Source organism: Odontesthes bonariensis, chromosome 19, assembly GCF_027942865.1.
Source record: "Odontesthes bonariensis isolate fOdoBon6 chromosome 19, fOdoBon6.hap1, whole genome shotgun sequence".
NCBI classification, from domain to species: domain Eukaryota; kingdom Metazoa; phylum Chordata; class Actinopteri; order Atheriniformes; family Atherinopsidae; genus Odontesthes; species Odontesthes bonariensis.
In genome coordinates, this window is record NC_134524.1 from 15699685 (window position 1) to 15721565 (window position 21881).

General features: G+C 40.9%; 2 protein-coding genes, 1 long non-coding RNA gene and 6 other non-coding genes across 9 annotated transcripts; all 9 read right to left on the minus strand.

The window, feature by feature from the left end:
* Positions 1–1241: 1241 nt before the first annotated feature.
* LOC142369353 (uncharacterized) lies at positions 1242–6887 on the minus strand. The gene is made up of 15 exons (XR_012767591.1): positions 6865–6887; positions 6240–6273; positions 5954–5983; positions 5617–5667; positions 5371–5427; positions 5141–5189; positions 4763–4810; positions 4509–4554; positions 4256–4313; positions 3881–3943; positions 3646–3705; positions 3044–3075; positions 2776–2833; positions 1682–1720; positions 1242–1463 (listed from the first exon to the last, which is right to left on the minus strand). It is a non-coding gene; the product is annotated as an uncharacterized LOC142369353 (long non-coding RNA).
* On the minus strand, positions 1542–1613 carry LOC142369562 (small nucleolar RNA SNORD31). Its single transcript, XR_012767642.1, has one exon. It is a non-coding gene; the product is annotated as a small nucleolar RNA SNORD31 (small nucleolar RNA).
* On the minus strand, positions 2901–2970 carry LOC142369564 (small nucleolar RNA SNORD31). The gene has a single exon (XR_012767644.1). It is a non-coding gene; the product is annotated as a small nucleolar RNA SNORD31 (small nucleolar RNA).
* Positions 3770–3843, minus strand: LOC142369563 (small nucleolar RNA SNORD31). Its single transcript, XR_012767643.1, has one exon. It is a non-coding gene; the product is annotated as a small nucleolar RNA SNORD31 (small nucleolar RNA).
* On the minus strand, positions 4028–4153 carry LOC142369565 (small nucleolar RNA SNORD22). Its single transcript, XR_012767646.1, has one exon. It is a non-coding gene; the product is annotated as a small nucleolar RNA SNORD22 (small nucleolar RNA).
* LOC142369561 (small nucleolar RNA SNORD30) lies at positions 4386–4455 on the minus strand. The gene has a single exon (XR_012767641.1). It is a non-coding gene; the product is annotated as a small nucleolar RNA SNORD30 (small nucleolar RNA).
* Positions 4629–4693, minus strand: LOC142369560 (small nucleolar RNA SNORD29). Its single transcript, XR_012767640.1, has one exon. It is a non-coding gene; the product is annotated as a small nucleolar RNA SNORD29 (small nucleolar RNA).
* Positions 6888–7879: 992 nt separating the features above from the next.
* Positions 7880–12292, minus strand: LOC142369165 (uncharacterized). Its single transcript, XM_075451425.1, has 3 exons — positions 12205–12292; positions 10401–11133; positions 7880–9117 (listed from the first exon to the last, which is right to left on the minus strand). Exons 2-3 carry the CDS (start codon positions 11076–11078, stop codon positions 8962–8964), a joined length of 834 nt encoding a protein of 277 aa, XP_075307540.1. The 5' UTR covers positions 11079–11133; positions 12205–12292; the 3' UTR covers positions 7880–8961.
* Positions 12293–16858: 4566 nt separating this feature from the next.
* b3gat3 (beta-1,3-glucuronyltransferase 3 (glucuronosyltransferase I)) lies at positions 16859–21555 on the minus strand. The gene is made up of 8 exons (XM_075451401.1): positions 21402–21555; positions 20950–21057; positions 19867–20047; positions 19594–19777; positions 19316–19477; positions 19148–19234; positions 18209–18412; positions 16859–18030 (listed from the first exon to the last, which is right to left on the minus strand). The coding sequence occupies exons 2-8, from the start codon at positions 21041–21043 to the stop codon at positions 17932–17934; spliced, it is 1011 nt and encodes a 336-aa protein (XP_075307516.1). The 5' UTR covers positions 21044–21057; positions 21402–21555; the 3' UTR covers positions 16859–17931.
* Positions 21556–21881: the final 326 nt, after the last annotated feature.

The window sequence follows — 21881 nt, forward strand, 5'->3', positions numbered from 1 at the left end:
TGAATAAACATTTCAGCCGTGATAGCATGACATGGGGCGTAGCTACTGACCACCTAACACCTCCGTCAGATGCGTTCTATAGAACCATGAAAAGACCTGACCTTGGAGAAGGAGCTTAGTAGTTATAGGAACTGAGCCCCGAGTTCCTGTATGTCCAAAAACGGCCCCGCGGATTAAAAGGTTATTAGAACTGCCAATGGTTCCTACAGTCCGAAAGCGGCTACTCACCCTCAGTTCCTATAACCATTTTAGCTGCTCCTCCGAGGCGGAGTCTTTTCTGGGTTCTATAGGAACACATCTGACGTAGGTGGTTGGTAGCCACGCCTCATGCTGTCACGGCTGAAATGTTTACTCGTACGACAGACACAACCTGTGCGTATTTAATAAGTTAAACTTACACGTCGACTCCTTTGTCTGCGGCGCTCTGCTCTCCTTTCTTCATGAAATGAAAAAGTATCGCCTGCGCTCGATCCTTCGTCTCTGAGCTCTTCCAGCCTCGATATGATCATCCATGATTAATATCACCATCATGCAGATCATGAACATGGCCTCCCCGCTCTCCATATTAGCTTTGTGTTTTTTCCTCTCGCCTTACTTTTACCGGGTTTTGTTGAATGTGGCGCTAAACGGCTAACGTAACACGTCACTGACGCAGACGGCTGCGCATCAGTCCTGACCTGGTCCCGACTCATGTGCGAATGCAAACTGAAACAGTTCCGCTGGGGAAGGACAGTTATCAGAACGAAAGTCGAGTAGGACAGTTCTGATAACTGCGTTCTTAGAACGGCTCTGTCCAAAAGCGGCTAATGAGAATACAGCAAATGATACTCACATGAAATCTTGTTATTGGGCAACAAAGTACCAACATCTGTTATAGCCCTCTACAGCAGCGGCCATTTTGTAAAACAAGTCAAAGCAGCTGAATGTTCTGGTTGTGTAAGACACCCAAAAAGATCCAGGATCTGAATTTCTTCAAATATCAGAGGTCTAAATGTGCACACGAGTTTAAGTGTTTATAAAACCGTAACAAGCTGTTGGCTTATAGTTGGGAAATCTGACCAACATGAGCTGTAGAAGGATTATTAAACTCTGGATCAGTTGTAAACTTCGGTTGCCCCCTTAAAGGAAAATCAAATCCTTAGATTCATGAATCAAGATGGATGATCACTGGTGCAAGAGCTGTACATCCATAACATGCCCCCACCTTTAGAGACCAAAACTCATTCACAAGCTCCATTAAATATGTATCAAGATACTTTATTTAAGTGTCCCCATTCTACACATTTAAAAATCAGGAAGCAATATCAGGGATAATCAAATTAAAGCTAGAAAAGATTCATACAGATCTCCAGACACTTTGTCATCACCAACAGTTTAAACAGCAATACAGAAACATTTCCACAACGTTTCTCAGGGAGCCAGTGAACTTGTTGTACTTCAGCCGAGATTCCCGAAGGCCCGCACTGCAAAGAGAGGCAACATCAGAACAAGGACAGCACGATAAGGATTGAACTTTACAAAAAAATAATTTCAGTAAAGTTATGAGATCAGAGGATACCAATCAGTCATGAATCTTCAGACTGGGGCGGTAAAAAAAGAACTCATCACATCAAAATAATTTAACCAGCGAGTGAATGCGATTCACTTTTCTACTTCTCTCAATAACAAGTGAAATACTCACCAACATGAATCTGAGTGTCAGATCAATGATTAGCTCAAACTGCCAGAGAGGGAAGAAAAATAAATTTAAAATAAAACAAAAGGCATTATTTCATATAGAACAGCTTTGAACTAGTACCAGAAGGAGTCACATAGCCTGGGCGAAAGCCGACTGTTGACTCTGTCAAACAGTCTGGGAAAACCCAAGAGGAATCCGTTTCCATGGAGGGCGGGACCTTACCCAGCAACTTAAATTCATTGGAGTAACGGAGTTCCCTTAACCAATCATGTTTAGAAATGACGTTGGTTATGCGCCGAGGTTCATGCTTACTCTTGCGAGGCTCTATCTCGCGAATCACGCTTCCCACATCCGCTTTCATTATACCGGTACCATTTGATAAATAAAACTTTTCCCAAAGCCAGTTGGAAGGAGAGCTACGACATCCTTGCCACTAACAAAATTGACGAGGCATTCCTCTTGCTCTCGTTTTAATTGTGTAATGCTCTCCAGAGTTGAGACAACTTCATGGATAGCTTCTAGCGTTCTGCCGTCGCCATGTTTATTTCCGCTGCGGTTGAACTACAATTATATGGACTACAATGGACTCCGCGCGTGAGTTCTGCGTCACCACTCGCAACTGTTTGCTGATTGGCAAAACACTGAGCGAACCGAGGTAGGGGGATTTGGCCAGACTATGTGCGGAGCCAAAATCTTTGGGCGGAAGTACGTAGGATGGCGTCGCCAGGCTAGGAGTCACATGTAATAGTCCGTCTAGCCATTATGGACAGTTTTGAAAAATGTTTTCCAGCAGCTCCATCTGCACACGTCCCTACATGTTCGTTTGGTGAATTTAATTAACTACAATGTTAATTCAGACTGTTGCCGGGATGTGATCAGAATCTTTTGTCAGTCAGATCCTCAAGTGAATCTCCCACTCAAACCCAGCAGGTCACCTTACACCTGGCAGTGGTAGGGTTCTCAGTGCCATACTGGGTCTACATGAGGGGATATTAACTGAGAACAGATGGAAGCTTAACTCCCACAACTGTCAATAACAAGCATTCATCATTTCCACAACCCCAGCAGCAACTTCACTGTTGCACCAGCTCATTTACCTGCAAGAGAAGTCCGGCCAGCTGATCATGCCATCCTTCGGTGCCTGGAACAAGAAACCTGTGAAAGGCGAACAGGATTAGTGACGTTATAATTACAATAATGGGCACAAATTTAGACCCATGGGATCAGAGGGGATACCAATCAGTCATGAATTCTCAGACTGGGGCGGTATAAACCAAATCATCATTTCTGCTTAAGAATTTAGAGCCTGAATATTAGAAAAGGTAGCTCTGTTTGTTTTAAACAAAGAAAGCATTAAATACTCACCATAGAGGACAGGTAAGATGACTTCAAACTGCCTGAGGAAATGAGAAAAACAAAACATGAGCTTTGTTGTTCAGTTCTCTTTTAAAGCAAAGTACAAAGCTTGATCGTTTACAAGAAGTCTCTCATCTGGTCAAACTTGCAGACAAAGTGTCCAACTTTCTGAAGGGTTTCATTTAAAAATACAAAATAATTTCCACATTTGCTAGTTATAGGCCCAATTTCTGTACTCAGTTCAACTAAGGATTAGTTCCACCGTCCCCTCTTTATTGTTTGTGTGACCAGGTTCACTTAAACACAATATACTTTTATTTAAATCCAACACCCAGTATTGCATCTAATGACAGCAACAATGTCATTTTAGTTGTTACTGGGATGTGATCAGTTATTTTCCTCAGTCATGAGCTCAGTTGGATTTCCCTTCATCAGAACTCCTGCAGGTCACCTTACACCTGGGTGATATCAGGGTCCTCAGTGCCATGCTGGGTCAACAGGAGGGGATACCAACTGGCGGCGGGGGCCCAAGAAAAAAACCCCTCGACTGTGCTTGGAACATCATCATCATTTGCACAATCCCAGCAACCCAATCACAGCTGCTTCCTCACCTTTTGCACTGTCCAAGTTTGTTGAAGCCACTCATTTCTTCAGCACGTGAAACAGGAAGCCTGCAACAAGCGAGAGACTCATTTACTTCATGGAACTTAAAGCAGTTAATTTAAAATAAGACACCCAGGATCAGAGGGGATACCAATCAGTCATGAATTCTCAGACTGGGGCGGTATAAACCAAATCATCATTTCTGGTAATACTGTCATGTCACAGCACTGAGCAAACACCAACCTCACGGGGCAGAAGATGAGCGGTCTCCACCTTCACACTCTGGTCCAACAGCCACCCCGAACCCTAAAGAGTGCAGACAGGAAGTTGACTACACAAGTCCCAATCTCACTTTTGGATTTTAAACAACCATTCCTTCACATTCACGTTTCCATTCAGACTGTTGGTAACTCCAACGGGTCATCCCCTTATTGCCAAGGCAACACCAGTGGGTTCACCTTTTCAGGTCTGGCAGTAACACAAGGCGTAAGACGTGTGCAGGTTTCATCATAAAGGAAACAGTCATGTAGCTAAGCTATTAATTTACTTAAAACTACCCCAATGTCAATTAAACATCTACACCAATACCCTGATTTTGCTGTCTTAAGACTCACTCACCTGTATAAACGTCTGTGCCTGGGAGAAGATGGCAGCATCACGACGAAACTCCAAGGACCTGTTGCAACAATACTTTTAGTTTGGAGCACAGAATGCAGGCTGCCCTGCACAATTAAAAGTTGACCTCTACTGATATCAGATATTCCGTTTCTCAACAGCAGTTCAGACGAACGAGATTCCAGATATATCTCATCATTTTCAGCAGGTCTGGGAATTAACACCATCAGTAAGGTCTTAAGAACTTTCATCTTACCTATAAACCCAGAACGCCTCCATGTCACCGAAGCAGTTGAATCCACCTGGAAAAAGAAAGTCTCTTGTTTTACGGTACTAAGACTTACTTAAAGTGAAACAAAAGCTGCACGTTAATGCAGTTGCTCAGAAGTTCGTGTCGTTTCACATTGAATCAAAGTGAGCTAAGTTTCATCATCATAGAAACTGCATTACGAGAAATGTGTCCATTTTAGCAGCTGGTCCTCAGGATGGGAGAAATTAATTAATTCTTACCATGAAACCTTTACAGGTGCCAGTCCCCAGACAGCCATTGAGCAGGAACTGCAGGAGAAAAGCACCATTTTAGTGGAAAGCAACAACCGTTATCACACAGATGCTTAACGTCTTTAATGTTTGATCAGGGCTTTGGTGACAAACTGCCATGTGACAATAGTCGTCCAGGTGTTTGATGGGTGCTAACCCATGTCATCCTTTCAAACACGCCTTTCACACCACATCATAGAAAACTTGCATTATTGCCTAGCACCAAAATGGTTAAAAGCAACTGTGGGACGATCCATTGTGCTCGGAATTCAAATTAAACACGTGATGTGGAAAAGGCATCTCTGATAACCGACGTCCCACCCACATGGAAGCAACCTGGACACTTACGTTAGGTTGTGCCGTTGCTTCCTGCTGAAACTGCAATGGAATCTTCCACCTGGCAGAGATGAACAATAAGTTAATGAAATGTACAAACTCCCAGTTTCAATCAATTCAACTCAGGGCAATCAGATTAAAAGGGTGACATCACTTTGATCAGGCATATGCTTGTCAATATTTGTAATCATCATGTAAATGCCCACTACTAAATAAACTTGCAGAAGCCACACCGCACTCACCTTTAAATTTTCCAGCTGCTTCGAGGACTTCTGTGCAAGTGTTGAGTGAAGGCCACCCTGCAAGATGAACCGTAATTAGCCGTGAAATTTAAGAGTAAAACATGAGCTTCAGGGTCCTTTAAGGCCTGGTCAGATTAAAAAAAAGCCATCATCAGAAGAGTCAGGCATATGCTTGTCTATTATAAACTCATCAGTTTGAGCCTTAACAAATTTCTTCAAAACATTTTTAGCTTCGCTGATGCTCACCTGAAGACGTTCAAAGTTCTTCATCTCTAAAAAAGAAGAGGACTCGGATGCCTGCCAAGGAAGAAAAAAAATTTGATTAAATGCGCCATCTTTAATTTAAAATGAATTGTGGGAGGTATGTTTTGGAGCCTATATGCTACTCAGAATCTGGTAAAGAAGTTTCTTCAAAGGCTGATTCAGTAAGAGAGAGTTCAGTCTCATCACTGCAGCACACAGAGCTCCTCTAGAGCCAGGGGTGGGTGGAGAATAATCTCCATTTGTGGAGCTGCAAAGCCTGCTATGCTCTACTGCAGCTGCCAGACACCAAGCTGAGACAAATGGCACATTTTGTAATTACCTCATGTTGGGTGTATCATACTCCTCACACCTGGAAACAAAGAAAGCAAGCTTTTAGCAACCACCTGAAACTGCATTGTACGTTTTAAAAGAATTTTAACAGCTTCATGCTACTCAGAAAATTGAGATAAGCGTCTTCAAGAGATTTATTCAGTGAGAGAGTTCAAGTGGAACATCACTGTAGCATGAGGCTGCCCAACACGCCTGCAGCTTTAATTACATTTATGAAGAATTACAGTTAAACTACAACAATTACAGAACAGTGGAAATAATAATGCAAATATTACCTTTGCAGCACGTGTGTTTTAAGTTGTTCGTCATCTGCAAGACCAAATAAAAGCTGTATTAGCATGATGCTATCTGCAGGTAGCCTTTCCCGGTCAGCCACCACGTGATCGAGCCACGCAACGTGTTCCAGACACGAGCAGGCACGAAACACAAAAGTTACATGGAAATCGTCTCCCATCAGAATAATATAGTGCAGTCACAGTCATTCAGTTCAGGTCTGTGAAAATTCTCATCATTGAGAGACGATGCAAGCAACTGTGCCAAGCAGGCAGCGGCCATTTCTTGGAGATGCCCAAATAAAACCAAAACAAGAATGAGTCTGCCTAAATAGTATAACCAATATTTAAACAGCGTGGCCCCGTTTAAGATGAATGAGCTTCACTGATTAAAATAATAAGAATTACTGGTGGATGGTTGGTGATTGTATTCAGCTCTGATCGATGCTGCACTGTAACAGCAAACTGAGGCTGCTAGCTTAGACACAGCCGTAATTTGTACGGAGGATGCAACCAAACACTCAGCTGCAAATCCACAGCAGTTTTTACACCTTTTGCAGATTATATATTGAATAAAAATAACTTACTAAGATCAAATGAAAGATTTCGAGCATATGGAGAGTCTTACCGTGTTCATGTGCCAGGAAAAAGTGGAAGAGGAAACCGGTGCGTCTGGGTTTTATGTCCCGCGAGCAGGGCTCCTCCCACCGCGAGACTTTGACGGGGGAAACGACCGTGGAAAAAAAAACAGTCAGCCGCTTACGACACTGTTTGGAATACATTTTTAAAAACAAATCATATACATTTAAAACTTGTTTTTTGTAGGGAAATATTGTATCCGAAGAACAAATTTCACTAAAGCGCGAGAAGTCGCTGTTACAACGTCATTTCCGTTAGAAGCAAGTAGGTGTCTGTTGTCGCCACTGGGTGACAGCAAAGATACTTAAACTATCTGCAGACTGAGCAGCAACGCCTGCAATACAGAAGCCACAAGAGAAGAGAAAGAGAGAGAAAAATTTAATCTCACAAAAATCTCTCTTCAAGATACACCTATGTTTAACTTACAAAGACTGACAGCTGCTCTTCAGCTTTAATCATATTGTTAAAATGACAAACTGAGCTTTGAATTATTGTAATGTAGTATGTACATAGTATGTGATGGGCTTTTAAGTGGTTTCATGTCCAGATAGTGAACAGCCATTTCTTTTGAGACATTAGGATAAGATCATAGATCACACTTGGCCCTAATGTATTGCTGCATTTATCAAAGTTTCGGTCACAATAAGAAGTTAAGCCTACATTTCATTACGAGTATCTTCTATCTGCTTTCAGTACCACTTTGACGGTTGCTATGACACCTGGGATGGGATGTTGTGGTTTAAAACTGATTCATGTGATGTTTAATGCATATAAATAGATGATTACAATGGAGTTTTAACTGTAAAATTAGTCTGAATTTAGTAAAAATGTATACATTTTACTCTGACTCATGACTTTAAAAGGCAACAGAAAATGTTCTCGTATCAGTTGAGGCATATTTAAGATAGGTCAATATGATAATGAAAAGCTTATCTAATCTCCTCAATCTACTGTTGAGCAACTACTTAATCATGTGATGTTATAAAAAAGAAAAACATCCTTGATGACAGAAAACTACAAGTTTATTTATTTATTTATAACACTTTTTATTTCCACAAAAGTCCATAATTAACAGTATTTAAATATAGTTTGACATTTAGGCTGTAGTAGCCTTTGCACATGGGAATGAACAGAAAAGTATACTCATTTTAGTTTCTGTTGCTAAAATATGCGTCCATGCATACGGTTTAATTCAGTGTCCCTTCAGGTTGAGTAACCATCACCAGAACACATACAGGAAACTCAGGAGAAAGACATTGACAAGCTGTATGTTCTTGTTTCTTGTTTTTTCATAAATTAAGGGTAAAATTGTGGGTTTCAAGGTGTTAAAATAGATACATTTGCAATTTCTCCATATATACTGCAATACAAATGTGAGCAGAATAATTTGGATCAGAATAATAACATCAAAATACTGACTGGCTGAGAAGGATCGTGTCCATATCTCACACCATAACCTCAACTGATTACTGACAGCTAATCAGGAATCAGTCTCATTGATAATCATAAAGAAACATGAATATCTCCAGAGCAAAAGTCCACTGATCAGTCATAGCTGCCTCTGAAATCTTCCGCTCATTTGGTTACACATCAACTCTTCAGTTATTTCATAGCGTCTACCCAAAGGACGCAAGGATCATTTGCACAACATGCTCTTGATAGTGAATCGGATTTGAGGGGCTAAGTAAAGAAAACACTCTTACACCTCTGAAACAATTAAAACAATTAACTCAGTCAAAGATTTTCAAGCCTGCACTCTGTCTCAGACTTCAATAAAAAATCCACAGGTTGCCTCTTGGTTGCCAGCTTGTAAATATCTGCAGCCTGTGCAGACTAAAGCGCACCACAATGTAACAAGGCTTTAAGTGTTATGTGGAGTAATTAGGACATAGTAACCATCATAAATAATTATTGCTTCAGACGCCTTATGTATCGCACACACACACACACACACACACACACCAGGTGAAGGCACTGTAAATGTTGTGCATCATTATTCAGCAGCAGGGAAAATCACTGTGTAACACAGGTTTCATCATATTAAATATTAAAAAGAGCTTTAAAGTGTCCATGTCTTTGTCCAGTTCTACTGAAACTCAGCTAACACAGAGCTATGCTGATACTTCTTCTTCAGCGAAGGTGAGGACGACGATGGCGAGGAGGATGCCACAGGTGTGAGCGTGACACTGTAGAGGTTGGTGATAAAAGCCTCCCAGCCGCGACGAAACGCTCGGTCAAAGGCCTGAGGGGAAGAGGAGGGTTAGCACACCTAAATAGCACATAGAAGAAGTGACCCGAGAATGGTTGATACGTCCAGCATGAATCAGACATGAAATCACAGGCTTCTTAATCTCTCTTTAACAAGTGGTTACTATTATTTATTTGAAAGTTTCCCCTGTGTAGCAAGGTAATTGTGTTCATTCTAGTTTGAGTTTAAAGGCAGGTGGTGCTTCATTACTTTTCTTTACTCTCTGTGCTAAAGAAAATGATGTGTATTGATTATGTTGAGCTGTATGCTTTTAATGTTTGCGTGCTCGTATCTCTTATTGTGTTCTGACTAAAAGCCTCAGGTTATTGCTGGAGTTCACTGGAAATAACATTTCCGTGTTCGGTGCACAAGCTAACTATTGTCTTTGTAGGTGGTGCAGAATTACACTGCTGGTTTCAGGGAACTTACCAGGAAATAAACAGTCATATGATAACATTTAAAAAAAAAAAAAGGCCTTTTGGGTACATTTTAATCTACAATCTACCTGTAAAACATTCAACTTTGGTTGATTTAAAAAAAACTGCTCAAGCCGGTTTCTATAAAAACTGTTGACTACTCAACCTCCACCTCTTATATATAAAATGAGTAGATAGAATATTCTCACTTTATACATATAACCAACAAATACTTCTGATTGATCACATTCCTGAGGTGGTCATATTGTCCTCTACTCTCACCTCTCGGAGGCCCAAGGATAGAACTGATTAACAGCAGAGGAATGTTTTTATTCTGTTGGTATAGTAGGGAGGTCAGAGCTGCCCTGTTTCATTCTACTGATCAAAGGACATGATATGGGAGCCATAGGAATGCCACATCAGAGTGTGTGTTTCAGTCCAAACAGAAAATCTTTACGACATGTGAGGCAGGTAAAAGTACACGCAGTCCGCTGCACATTGACCCTGTTCTAGCTAAATACTTTTATGCCATTAAAGGTGACGTAAAGGAAAAGTCCTGTCAGAGGCCGTTTAATATGTTAGTGACATGTACCAGTGGCTGCTGTACTTTGACCCTGATGGAGGGCTATTATTAAGGTGATATGAGAAGTATCCATGGTGATTAATAACTCAGTGTGCATTATGTGGAGGATGACGGGGTAGAACTTTACCCTCTGTTCCACGTGCTCTGAGCGCTCGATTATGTAACCTTCATTGGCTTAAAGTTTAACCAGGTGGAGTGAATCTGAATATGCAAAATATGTAAATGTGGGACAGAAAGCAGAAGTTCAGTTATTCAAACAGACAGAGACAGCATCTCACCTTGCGATAATTCTTTACAGTGTTCTTCTTCAACAACTTCATTCCCTCCTCTTGCTCCCTCTTCATCCTCCTTTCCTCTTCCCCCTCCTCCTCTCTGCCGATCTTTTTGTCTCTGATCAGGACTTGGTCATCTGCATCCTCTCCAGCTGGGAAGTGAACAAGAGCAGGCTCCATCCCTTTTCCAGCCTTTTCCTTTTCTTCCTGCATCTTCCTCAGTTTCTCTAGCTCTAGCTCAATCTTCACCCGGGTGTCCAGAACGGGGGAGTCCCCTGGACTGTCCATGGCCAGGCTGGGCCTCTCATGTCGGGCTTGCTCCTCTTCACCCTTCCCCTCCTTCTCCTTCCTCCTGGAGCTTCTTCTCCACCTGCTGCTGCGGCGGATGGGCTTCCTGCGCAGGAGAGTCTCCCCATCATCCTCCATCATCCCATCAGTGAAGTCAAACACTTCTTCATCTGCCCCCGAGTTGTGCACCACAATAGGAGATGAGCTCACGACTTCCCTTTCCCTGCTGCCATCATCTAACCCATTCTCCACTTCTTTTCCCATTACCCCCAACCCCTCTGTGGCAATCTCAGGCTCATCGAGGCGACCATAGAAACCACTGGATTTGTCCAGGAACTTTGGGGCCCGGATGGAGCTGCGAACTGAGCTCTTCCTGGAGTTCTTGCCAATCGTCATCTTCTCTTTGTGCTCTTACTCGGGTTATACTCTTCCGTCTTCGTTTTTGTTACCTCTGAAAGAAAGGGGCAAGAGAGATTAGAGGTTAATGCTGTTACATAACGCTGCCCTCACCTTCACTCTTTGGGCTTCTTTCTCTCTCACATAGTGCTTCAGCATTTCATAGCAGAAGTACTAGAAGTTCAGGAAAAAGTTCAGGGAAGTTGACAAAAATAGATAAGAGGTGGAGGCAAAATGTCATTGAAGATCATAGATGGATAATTCAACTGAAAATTCCAGTGTTGTGACGACAGCATTTGTGAAAATCTGCACACATATCAGTGTAGATCCATTGCTCTGGGTGGTATGTACTCTACAGTACATCTGCTATGCAAGCAACACAAGGGTTTACGTCTGTGTGTGTGACCGGGTATGGAGGTCAGAGTTGATGTTATCAGTTTTGTGATAATAGATGGATGTCAAAACTAAAGACAGAGTGTTCCAACAGCTAAAGACAAATACGGACATGCACACACAGAGTCAGACTTTGAGACGGAGATCTCCTGCTGAATGCTGAACAGCGGCCAAAATCATTGACTTCCCACTGGCTGTCATTGTCATTGTCAGCGTACCTGTTGGTTAGCCTCTGATATTAAAAGGATGGGACACAAATCACTTGTTTCCACAAATATGAGCAGAGGCTAAAGTCAAGTGTCTGTCCTTCACGATGTATCAGTGATGGCCCGGCAGCCATAGAAGACAAAACACCTGTTGTTGACATCACTTGTTGGGCCGACGCCAGAGGTGAGACAGACTTTTTGATCCCAGTGTGATTCTTTTCACTTTTTCCCTTAAGTTACACAAGAAGCCAGTGCATTAAATAAACACAAGCTGAGAGAACTACACATATTTCTGGTTATTTTCTGCCCTTTGGCTTATTTAGCTTGATCCTGTGGTCCTCCTGTTTTTTTGCAAACAAAACAACAGCGTCCATTTTAAGGGCCGCTGTTATAATGTAAAAATCAAGATTTGCTTAATTAGTTGTGAAAGGCATGGCTATCAGAAAAGGAAACAATGCGTTTAAGTGACTATCAACAAGTTTGTGCATGAATCTAACATAATGAAAGAGTTCTTAATCAAGTCTTACCTGATGTCCTGCTGTTGTCTCTTTTCCCTCTGAGTGTGAGTGAACGACTGAGAGCTGGGCAGCTCTGCATACTCCTCTAACACACAACGTCACACTCTCAGGCCCTGCCCAAACCTGCCCATCCGTCATCATCAATGCAAGCAAACACACACACGCTCAACAGAGCCACACACACGCGCAACAAAGCACTTTCACTATCAAGGACTCCGTGTCTCCTTCTGGTCACAAATACACATCCTTCAACAGCTCAAAGATAAATCTCAGTATTAAAATCTGGGGCACAGATGGGCATGCTTGCACACAGGCGTGTATTCAGCGCGCTCAACAAGAACTGAAACAGTGTAATCGGCTAAACATCTCCCCATCAGCAACAAACAGTCTCTATCAGCGACTATCAGACATTAATAATTGAACCTCACAGCTGTCACAGTGATAAATCTTCAGGATTCACCTTTAACCTAAAAGGCTGATCTTCTAACTGCCTTTAACACCCTAATAATCATCACCGACATCCATAGAACAAGGGAATGACACACAAGTATTCAAAACTACGTGACATGAGTGAGGTTTTATGTCTACAGGTGATTTAGAGTCCTCCACCCGTTACTTTATGACACATTTATCAGTGGTTTGTACTTACACCTTACAGTACTAAAGATACCAGTAACATTGAGGTCTGAGCTGATTTTGATTCTTGAAGATAATACAAATCTGATACTAATATACCAGCCAGCATTCTTTTCTTTTCTTAACATACAGTCGTGACATTAATAACCACTCTGCAAAAGTGTAATTTTACATGATGTTTAACACAAACCTACTTAAATCCACCCAAAACGAACAATGGTTTTTATATATGTATACATATATATATTCTGTATATATAACTAATCACATTTCACCTTGTAAGAACCTGTTAAAGTAATATGTCCTTCGAGTATACTAATCGTAACTAGTCGTCAATAAAACAATACGCTGACTGGACTGATCTGGGCTTACTGCTGATGAATTGTAAATGACAGCATATACTGGCACGAGTGAGACCATTGCATAATCAGAGGGCATCAACAACTTTCAGTTTACACTGTAATATATCCAATTTGCCACACTATGAATTAATCAAAAAGGTTATGTGAAAACCTCTCCACATAAACTTTTTCATTACACAATAAAAGCAGAACAAACACTGTAAAATATCTCAGGATCCAAAGAATACTGCATATCATTTTAAAACATTCATTTCTAAGATATGATCATTTGATCTTACTTAATTAGTAAAATAAATAGTGCAAATATCTTCTGATCTAATGTTTTGTTTTGTTCAAAACAGCTGCTTCTGGTATGAGGTAAGTAACAGGATAAAGTTTCTGTCCTGGTATTTTTTTCAGCTTTTGATGTTACTCGTGTAATTCTTGTTCAGTGTCTTGAATGTAATTTAGATCCTGGTGGTGCTGTTCTTCACTGGCTTTCTGCCAGCCTCTCTTTCTTGGTTTCTGTTGGCACTTTTGAGTCCCCCACAGCTCAGCTCTTGGTCCTCTATTGTTTGATGTCTACATGCTCGCCTCGGGGTCTATCATTAGACAATCAAACATGTCTGAAAAGCAGACTGAAAACATCTTTTCTCCCAAGTTTTCTGTTGGCCAATGAATGTTGTCTTACTTGTGTTGGAAATCTGTGAGCAGCAAGTAAAGCCAGAAGAAAACTTCCACTCTGGGATTTATTACGAAACCAAAACGGGTGAACAAAGCATGTTGTAAGGACAGTGTGTGCATGACCCCATTTCTGAACCTTTTCCTGTTACACAGGGTCTATATTAGAGATCACCACACTTCAGAAAAAGGACATTCTTTAGACATAACACAGGAATCTCCTCATCCCTGACTGTGGCAGATGAATTACAGAGCCATGTGAAACCTTGGAGAAAAGAAAAATGTATCCACATCTCTGTTGGGACAGTAATTGCTGTGTCTGGGTGGAACTGGGAGCGGGAGCAGTGTGCATTGAGTAATGATCTCAGTGGCTGTTTTTCTTCAGTCAGGATGTGCGATGATCTCGCACCTTCTTGTACATGCATGCACATGTATACCCGTGATGACACACTAACATGAGAAAACCACAGGAACAAACAAACGTGCTGGTTAAACCGAGTGTGATGTGTTGTTCAAGACGGAAGGCGTGACACCACCTTCCAGAGTCACAGGTAGTCAGCTCTACAGGTGTGTGTGTCATTCTGAGTGAATCATTGGGTATTAAAGCTGGTGTGCATCTAACTTTATGACTTCAGCTCCTCCTGCTCACCTCCCAGTGCACCTTCATCTCGTCTGTGCTGTAGACTCACACCTACACACACTCTATATATGGTCACAATAGGGCAACATCGCTGCCGATAGGATGTAACCACTGTCGGTCAAACAGGCCTGTAGAAACATCCACTGTGCTGATGGTAGAGGACTGATGACACTGCCGGATGGTGGGTGCAGGTTACCATGGTCACCGTCAAGCAGAGGCAAGTTGGGGTGATTAATGAGACGAAGAAAATCCGGTCAGTAAAACACCCGAAAGAGTGTTATAGAGTGAGAGAGAAGCAGAAAGAACAAAAGTGATAAAAAATGTTCACAGACTAAAAAGTGTTACAGCATTAAGTCATCGCTCTGCCTCAGGCTAAATGAAAAAGCAGCACCCGACTCAGACAGAACAGATGTGCTGTTGGCTGGGTTTCAACCTAAACTAATTATAAAGTAGCTAGAAAATGGTTCGTCCAAATTTCTGCTCTTATGAATCACTAAGTAAGTAAGTGATGGCCTGACTTCTTAAAGGCATTAAGTCACAAATGAAACATTTCTTTAACGGTTTAAAAAGATTCACTGAATATTTTCCCATCCTTTACCTTTTAGAACAACAAATAAGGGAAAAGAACCTGAAGCAGATGTAAAGGCAGTGCTGAGTGCAACACTTGCTATGGGGATTTTTCCAGTTTGTAAATGCTGTTTATAGCGGGAGACTGTTGATTCGGAGGTTTCAACCACTGTCGGTACAAAAGCTTCTTAAATCCGTGAGGAATTTTGTGTCTGCCGTACCTGCACTGCTCTGAAGGAACTCATTTTGATTATGTTTACATTGGAGGACTGTGAGGACAGTGGCAAACCCTTCAGTTTGCATCTCTCAAAGCAGTCCATCGTGGGGATTGAGGCGTGTTTAGTATCAGTTTGTTTTACAGTATGTGAAGCTTGCCTCCAGATTTTACAGGCATTTCATTCAATTAGTGAAATGTCACTCTTATCGGCAGCTGCAACTGAGCCAGTCTGGTTTCAATGTAAACTTACAAACTTCTGAAGTTATAGGAAAATATATTTGCCTTTCTTGCAAACTTACAGGCGATCCCCAGATGGTTCTTCTTTGTGATCCTTACTGTTCCTGCTAACACACATTTTGTTTCTAATTGCGTTACATGTGCATTCAACTTCTTCAAATCAGCAGATTTCTAACAAACTGTCTTTGCTGGGACGATCAAAGAAATTACACTTCAAGGCAGCGAAGATCGTGTTTCTATTTAGCAAAAAACATAATTGAATAATTTTTTTTTCTCTGCTGCAGACAAGACAACTTTTTTTTTTTTTTTTTTAGACTGTACTTTTCAAGTGTTTCAAGTGTACCCAAAGTGTTTTATGGAGCAAAAACAAAATACAAAGGACACAAGAGGGTAAATAGCAATGAGAGCAAAATGGCAAAGGAACAAGTTAAAAACAGACAAAGACAAGAACGAGCAGCCTAAGAGGAGAAATGCACAAAAAGATTAGCGATTTAGAGATAAGCTCTTACATTTAACTTTTAAGCTTTGTCTTTAAAGCAGAGTCTTAACTGGTTTCAAATGCAGCTTCCCTCCTTTGCCTAATGGTTATCCATTCGATTCCATCATCACGTTTGAGTGTAAATCAAACCCAAAGCCTGAAATAAACTGTACCACACTTCGGTGCACACTCACCACATTGGTGCCCTGATGAGATAGACTGCTTGCATAGTGGCTGCATTTCAAGCATTTTTCCTCCTTTCTGACTCTTAAAGAGGAAGGTGGAAAATAGAATAACAGTCGATAATGAGAATACGCGTTTTACATAATGTGGATTTATTTTCAAGGCCTGGGACATACATTATCACGCAGTACAATGTAAGGAACAATATTACAGTCATAAATACATGAACACCAGGAGAGAACATTCTCACAGGCACTAATTACACTGAGGCAGGCACTAACTGTTCATCCAGTATCATAAAACAGCAGCTTGTTCGAGCTTTAACTTTACCATCGATCTTCTGTTCTCTGACTTCAGAGGATGTTGTGGTGGATTATCAACCACAGCTCAAGAAGTTCAATCAGTATTTGAAGCTTTTTACCCTACAGCAGCTTTAAAATACTGCTTATGTCAAAGTACCAAGGGTTACCTGCCTGTTAAAGACTAATTTAAGTTTTTATTTTATTTTTATATAATCGCACTAAAGTATGGGAATGCAACACAGTGGACTACGCATTTTGTACTTGTGTACTGCAACAAAATATACAGCAATGAGCATCAGTAGTGCTGTGGCCTTATTTAAGTCCTCTCAATGGATTCCACCGTCTGCGTGTTTTAAAAATCACTCAAAAGCAAACAGGAAAAAAAATGACAACATTTATTTGTTGTTTGCTCAGACACTGAAACACAGAATTTAAGCTCTGAGCTTTGACATAAAGCTACACTGGGTGTGAAACCACTCCATCCCATGCTTGTGTTGCAGTACAGTTGATAAGTTGCACCTGTTGGGCTTGTAACACGAGGCGACATCTCATTTTTTAAAATTTGTTCACCGTTTGGCATCATTTGGGCTGCAGTTCATGTTTGCACATGTCATTTATGCCTGTAAGCACAAAATTGGCCCAACAGTTTTTTTTTTTTTTGGCATATCACATGAAAATCAAACGTATCTAAACGACTAATTACAGAAACTAGTCGCGCAAAAACAGGAGTCATGCAGTCTTGATCAATAATCAGACAACATGACGGTGACTGCACTGATCAGGGTGCCTGGTGTAAAAATATATCATTTTTTCTATCTCTTATGTTTATTACTATATATATTTACTATATATTTGACTATTTCTTTAGCACAATGGTTATTAACTACTGTTTCTTAATGACATGTTAATCATTCCCTTAATGTCATCATAACATTGCTGATTTAGATATTATTTCTATTCTTTCACTTACAGAATATTCATTAAATTTATCAGTTCCCCCTTATCACTGATGATAATAATAATAATAATAATAATAATAATAACAACAATATTGAGTTAAGCTGCAGGATTTACCTTGAACACAAACAAATATAAACATGTAAAAATGTTCGGGTGCAGGAGTTACACTGTTTTATACTGGCGCGCCCTCCAGGTGGCTGTCTAAACTGCAATGTCATCATCCATTGCGCTCATTTCTGAGACATCAAAATCGCAAAAATAATTTGAAACCAAACTTGTGACACACGTTCACTCAGTACGCAAACATTTACATTCACTACCTGACCCAAATGAAACAGACAGTCATAACCAGGTGAATTTAAATGGACTTTTATCTCGTGTTTTCTGTTTTACAGTATTTACAATGCAGAGTCGCTGGTGCAGCATTTAACAGCAGAGGATGCTTTACATCGTGTTTATGTATGTGTGTGTGTGTGTGTGTGTGTGTGCGTTCCTCAGACCTCCACAGCAGGGTCTGAACCCAGTCCCTGTGCCTGCAGCGCCTCCTCTCTCTTCATCTTCGGTTTCTCTGTCCGTGTGTGCCACACCAGCACCTGTGAAGAGCACACATGATAAAAGAACAGAAAAATTCAACAAAAACATTGTACTGTGATTGACGAGTCTCACTAAAACTTTAGAAAATTACATCAGAGACAAAAGGAGGCAGTCTCCATCTGTTCTACACTAGAATAAATGGCAAGAGCTCATCATTTAATGTTAAAACAGACATACTTTAGTGCAATTGTTCGCTTTGGGCTCCAGCTCATCCATAGTAACCAGACCCTTAAGGAGGCTGCTTTCCAGGAAGCCCATTGGTGCCTCTCCATCAAAGCAAGCCTCTGGATTGTCCCGGACAAGTTTGACAGACACAGCGAAGCCGGCCATGTCCATCGGGAAGGGGCGACTGGGGCGCCAGCCGACATGAAAGCGAACCACCTTAAAAAAAAAGCATCAAAAACATCGGACATGAGTGAAATTGATGGAAGAAACTTTATGGTGGAGATGTAAAAATCAATATCAAATTGATTTATCTTGTGATTGAGAAGTCGTGTTTGGGTTTTCTTGAGACTAGACCAGTGTAGCTGAGTTTTCCCAAGATATCTGGTTGAGTATAAAGAACTTAAAACAATCAGGGTGTGGAGAACCATAATCTCACGAGATTGAAGCTTCTGCAGTTTCTGGATGTTGATTTCATCTGTATCACTCTTTGTGTTATTCATCGCATTGATGTGATGTGTTATTCCTTGAACGGCGGCTCTCATCTCCTCACTCAGCAGGGTTGCATACAGTTGATTCGAGATTTGATTTGAGCAGATTTCACAATATTTATTTTTTATGTGTGCGCAAACATGCTTTATCATACACACTGCAATGGTTCCTCACATAAACACGGGCACCTGTATAAAAAAAGACCACGAGCCCTGGGTCCCACAGCGTAAACATTCCTGAGCATGCTGGGTGTATGTGGATTCAGGGTCACGCTTCAGCGTGAGAAAGTGTGTCAGCCTGTACGTGCATGTTGCTTTTCAGTGTCACGTTTGAGTCTGATGAAGTAGTACGAGCCCTATATATATACATAACATCAATATTATTTTTTTAAGGTTTTAAAGACTGTTTGATTTTGGTGGGTTCTCATTTACATGGGTTTTAAGTCTCTGGGCGAGCATCTACCTTTCCTCCTTCAACAACGGGCCTCTCATATTTCATCCCACCAACCAGCCCCACTGGCCACACTGACACTCGCTGGGTGCTCCTCATCTGAATCAAGACAAGAGGATGTTTGAGTACGCAGGTATTTCACACTGGCAGTTATTTCTGAAAAACAAATCCATTCCTCACCTCTTCAAATATCTGCAGGCTGTATGTGTTATCATCATCAGCAAAATAAACCACCCCCTGCTGTTCGTCCTCTCCTGGCTGAGGCCCTCTGTCCTCTCTGAGCCACCGCAGTCCCTCGTTTCTCTGCTCGACCCCGCGGGGCTTCAGCCAGCTTGGGTCACCCTGAGGTAGAGGAAGAGCAGTCAGAGCCATCTTTGAAAACAGTGCTTTCGTTTTACTCAAATGAGGAAAAGTGACTGGAAGAATAGGCGTTTGATTCAGACTTGAGCTCCACAGACCTCCTTTAGTTTGCGGTCCTTGGCGGTGAGCATGTGTAGGTGTGTGTAGGTCAGGCCACTCTTCATCAGGAGGTCGGTCACAAGGGGCGTCTTGTGTGATGAGTCCTCCACCACGATCCAGTGAAGCTGAGGAACATGGAGGAAAGTCTGGGATAGACGAGTCAGCTCGGCTTTCTGCACCAGCCTGCGGAAACATGTAAAACATCGACATTGATGTTTAGGTTCTGACAGAGAAGAGGGAGGAGGAGGCGGCTGAATTAGAAGGAAGACTACCTTGCGTATGTGGGAGTGATGACAAAGATGGTGGGCAGGGCGGGATTAAGTGGCTGTTTCAGGTTTTGTTTTGTTGCCTGCAATTTCTTTATTTGATCCTGAAGATGGTGCAAATCCTCCCGCAGACGAGATATGGTTCGGTCCTTAGACATGACGTGCTCTGCGCAGTCACAGCGCTGGCCTGCATATGACAGTTCAAAGTTCAAAGAAGAATTCCTCCACCTACATACGAATATGCATACCATTTAGTGTGTTTTAAAGTTGTCTGCGGCACAAGAATTGAATGTATACATCTTTAATAGTCTGCAATTGGTTGCCATTTGAAACACTTTTTATAGTTTATGTATTGAATTTGGAGTTGAGTGTAGTTCTAAAAAAAATATATATTTTTTTTTTTCAGAATCAGATTCTGATAGTAAATTACATTTTTGATGGTGCAGTGGTGATCGTCACCACCAAAAAGGAAGGATCTGGGTTTCAATCTGCTACATAAAAAAAGTCTGAAAATATATTATGACAGATATGGACTTCATTAGTTTGGTATAGTTCAAAAAGATTATTTTTGTCATCTTCAGGTAATCAGAAGAGCACAACATTTGAAAATGTAAAAATTCCAACACTCCGATCTGGAAGCATAAATAACATTGCAGTCATTTTTGTCCTCCTGTTGTAAAACAACCTTGTATGGTATCTGTACAGTCTCGAGGTCACAGGTGGTTTAATTCGGTTGACGCTAGAGCTAAAATATGGCTCTATTTTAAAAAAATGTTAAATATTTCCAAAAATAGAGAGGATCCATAAACAAATAATAATAATGGAATAACTTCCTAAATATCATAAGTTTTCATACACGTTTGATATATTCATATTCTCAAGATAGTTACACTTGAAAATTCAGGATTAAAAACAATTTCTTTGTCAACAATATATCAATTTTATATCTATATTAATTTAATTACTTTGGGGGTTTTGGAGTTATTGGAAGCCCATTTGGTTATTTCTAATACTGTTTTTTTATTTTATTTATTTATTACTTATTTTGATGGATTAAATCTGGATTTAAACGGCGCCCTTTCCACTTACCGAGCTGCATTAGTGCATAGACGAGGCCCATCAGAGAGACCATGAAGTAGAGCACAAACACAGTCTTCAGCTTTAGCTTCATCCTCGTTGCCATGGCACCCTCACCAGCTGATAGGACGAAAATATGTGAAACAAAGAGTATCACTCCCTCAGGACTTCCCAGTAATTGGTTTTCTTTTGTTTAGTTTCTTTAGTTTATAGGTTATACCTGAGGAACTAAAGATATTCAGAAAAGATTAAAAAAACAAACAAACAAAAAAAAAAACCGGACAGATAGCTAGCCAACAGCTAACAGGGGAAACAACTCCCATTCAGCAAAATGAGACGCTAACAGGAAAAAGCTGAGGGTAGTTTTGTGCATGCAAGAGGGTCGAATGTTTTGAACAATTTGACAAACCAGTGTAAGCTAAGCTAAACATACATTAGCTCGACTGTCATTTATCTGCGCTTACCGGCGGCTGGAAACGGCAGAAGACTGAACTTAAAGCTTAAAGATCCATGTCATCTTTAACGGATGAGTGCAAAGGCACCCTCAGGGCATCACAACATCCATTCATTCAGTCCAGCTCGGACATTTCTGCAGAAAATGTACCAACAACTTCCGGTTTCAGTGCGACCCGATAACGAGTCCCTCTTGAAACATTTACAATCAGTTCCGCCAATGTGAACATATCAAACTATTAAAAGTAATATAAAAATATGAGAGCGTATTGCGGTAAGAGTCCATTTACACATAAATATATCAATTGAATTTAAGAGAAAATTCAAATAAAAAAAAAGAAAAGTCAATATCAGATTTAAAACCAATTTAACATATCTTTTTCTTAAGCATTAAGATTTCAACCATCTCAAGTTACAATCAAAATCATTACAATATGGTCATTTTTATACACAAAGTTATATTTGTGTCAATATCCTCTTTCCTCCATAAA

What these genes read in the sequence shown, in the direction of transcription:
- LOC142369165 (XM_075451425.1), bottom strand. Translation starts at nt 11,078, where the DNA reads ATGACGATTGGCAAGAACTCCAGGAAGAGCTCAGTTCGCAGCTCCATC. An exon ending in CTGTAAAGAATTATCGCAAG is followed by an intron (nt 9,118 to 10,400) that starts GTGAGATGCTGT and finishes TCTTCCCCTCAG; the next exon opens with GCCTTTGACCGAGCGTTTCG.
- b3gat3 (XM_075451401.1), bottom strand. Translation starts at nt 21,043, where the DNA reads ATGGCAACGAGGATGAAGCTAAAGCTGAAGACTGTGTTTGTGCTCTAC. An exon ending in AGGACCGCAAACTAAAGGAG is followed by an intron (nt 19,478 to 19,593) that starts GTCTGTGGAGCT and finishes CCTCTACCTCAG; the next exon opens with GGTGACCCAAGCTGGCTGAA. An exon ending in AAGCGAACAATTGCACTAAA is followed by an intron (nt 18,031 to 18,208) that starts GTATGTCTGTTT and finishes TGCTCTTCACAG; the next exon opens with GTGCTGGTGTGGCACACACG.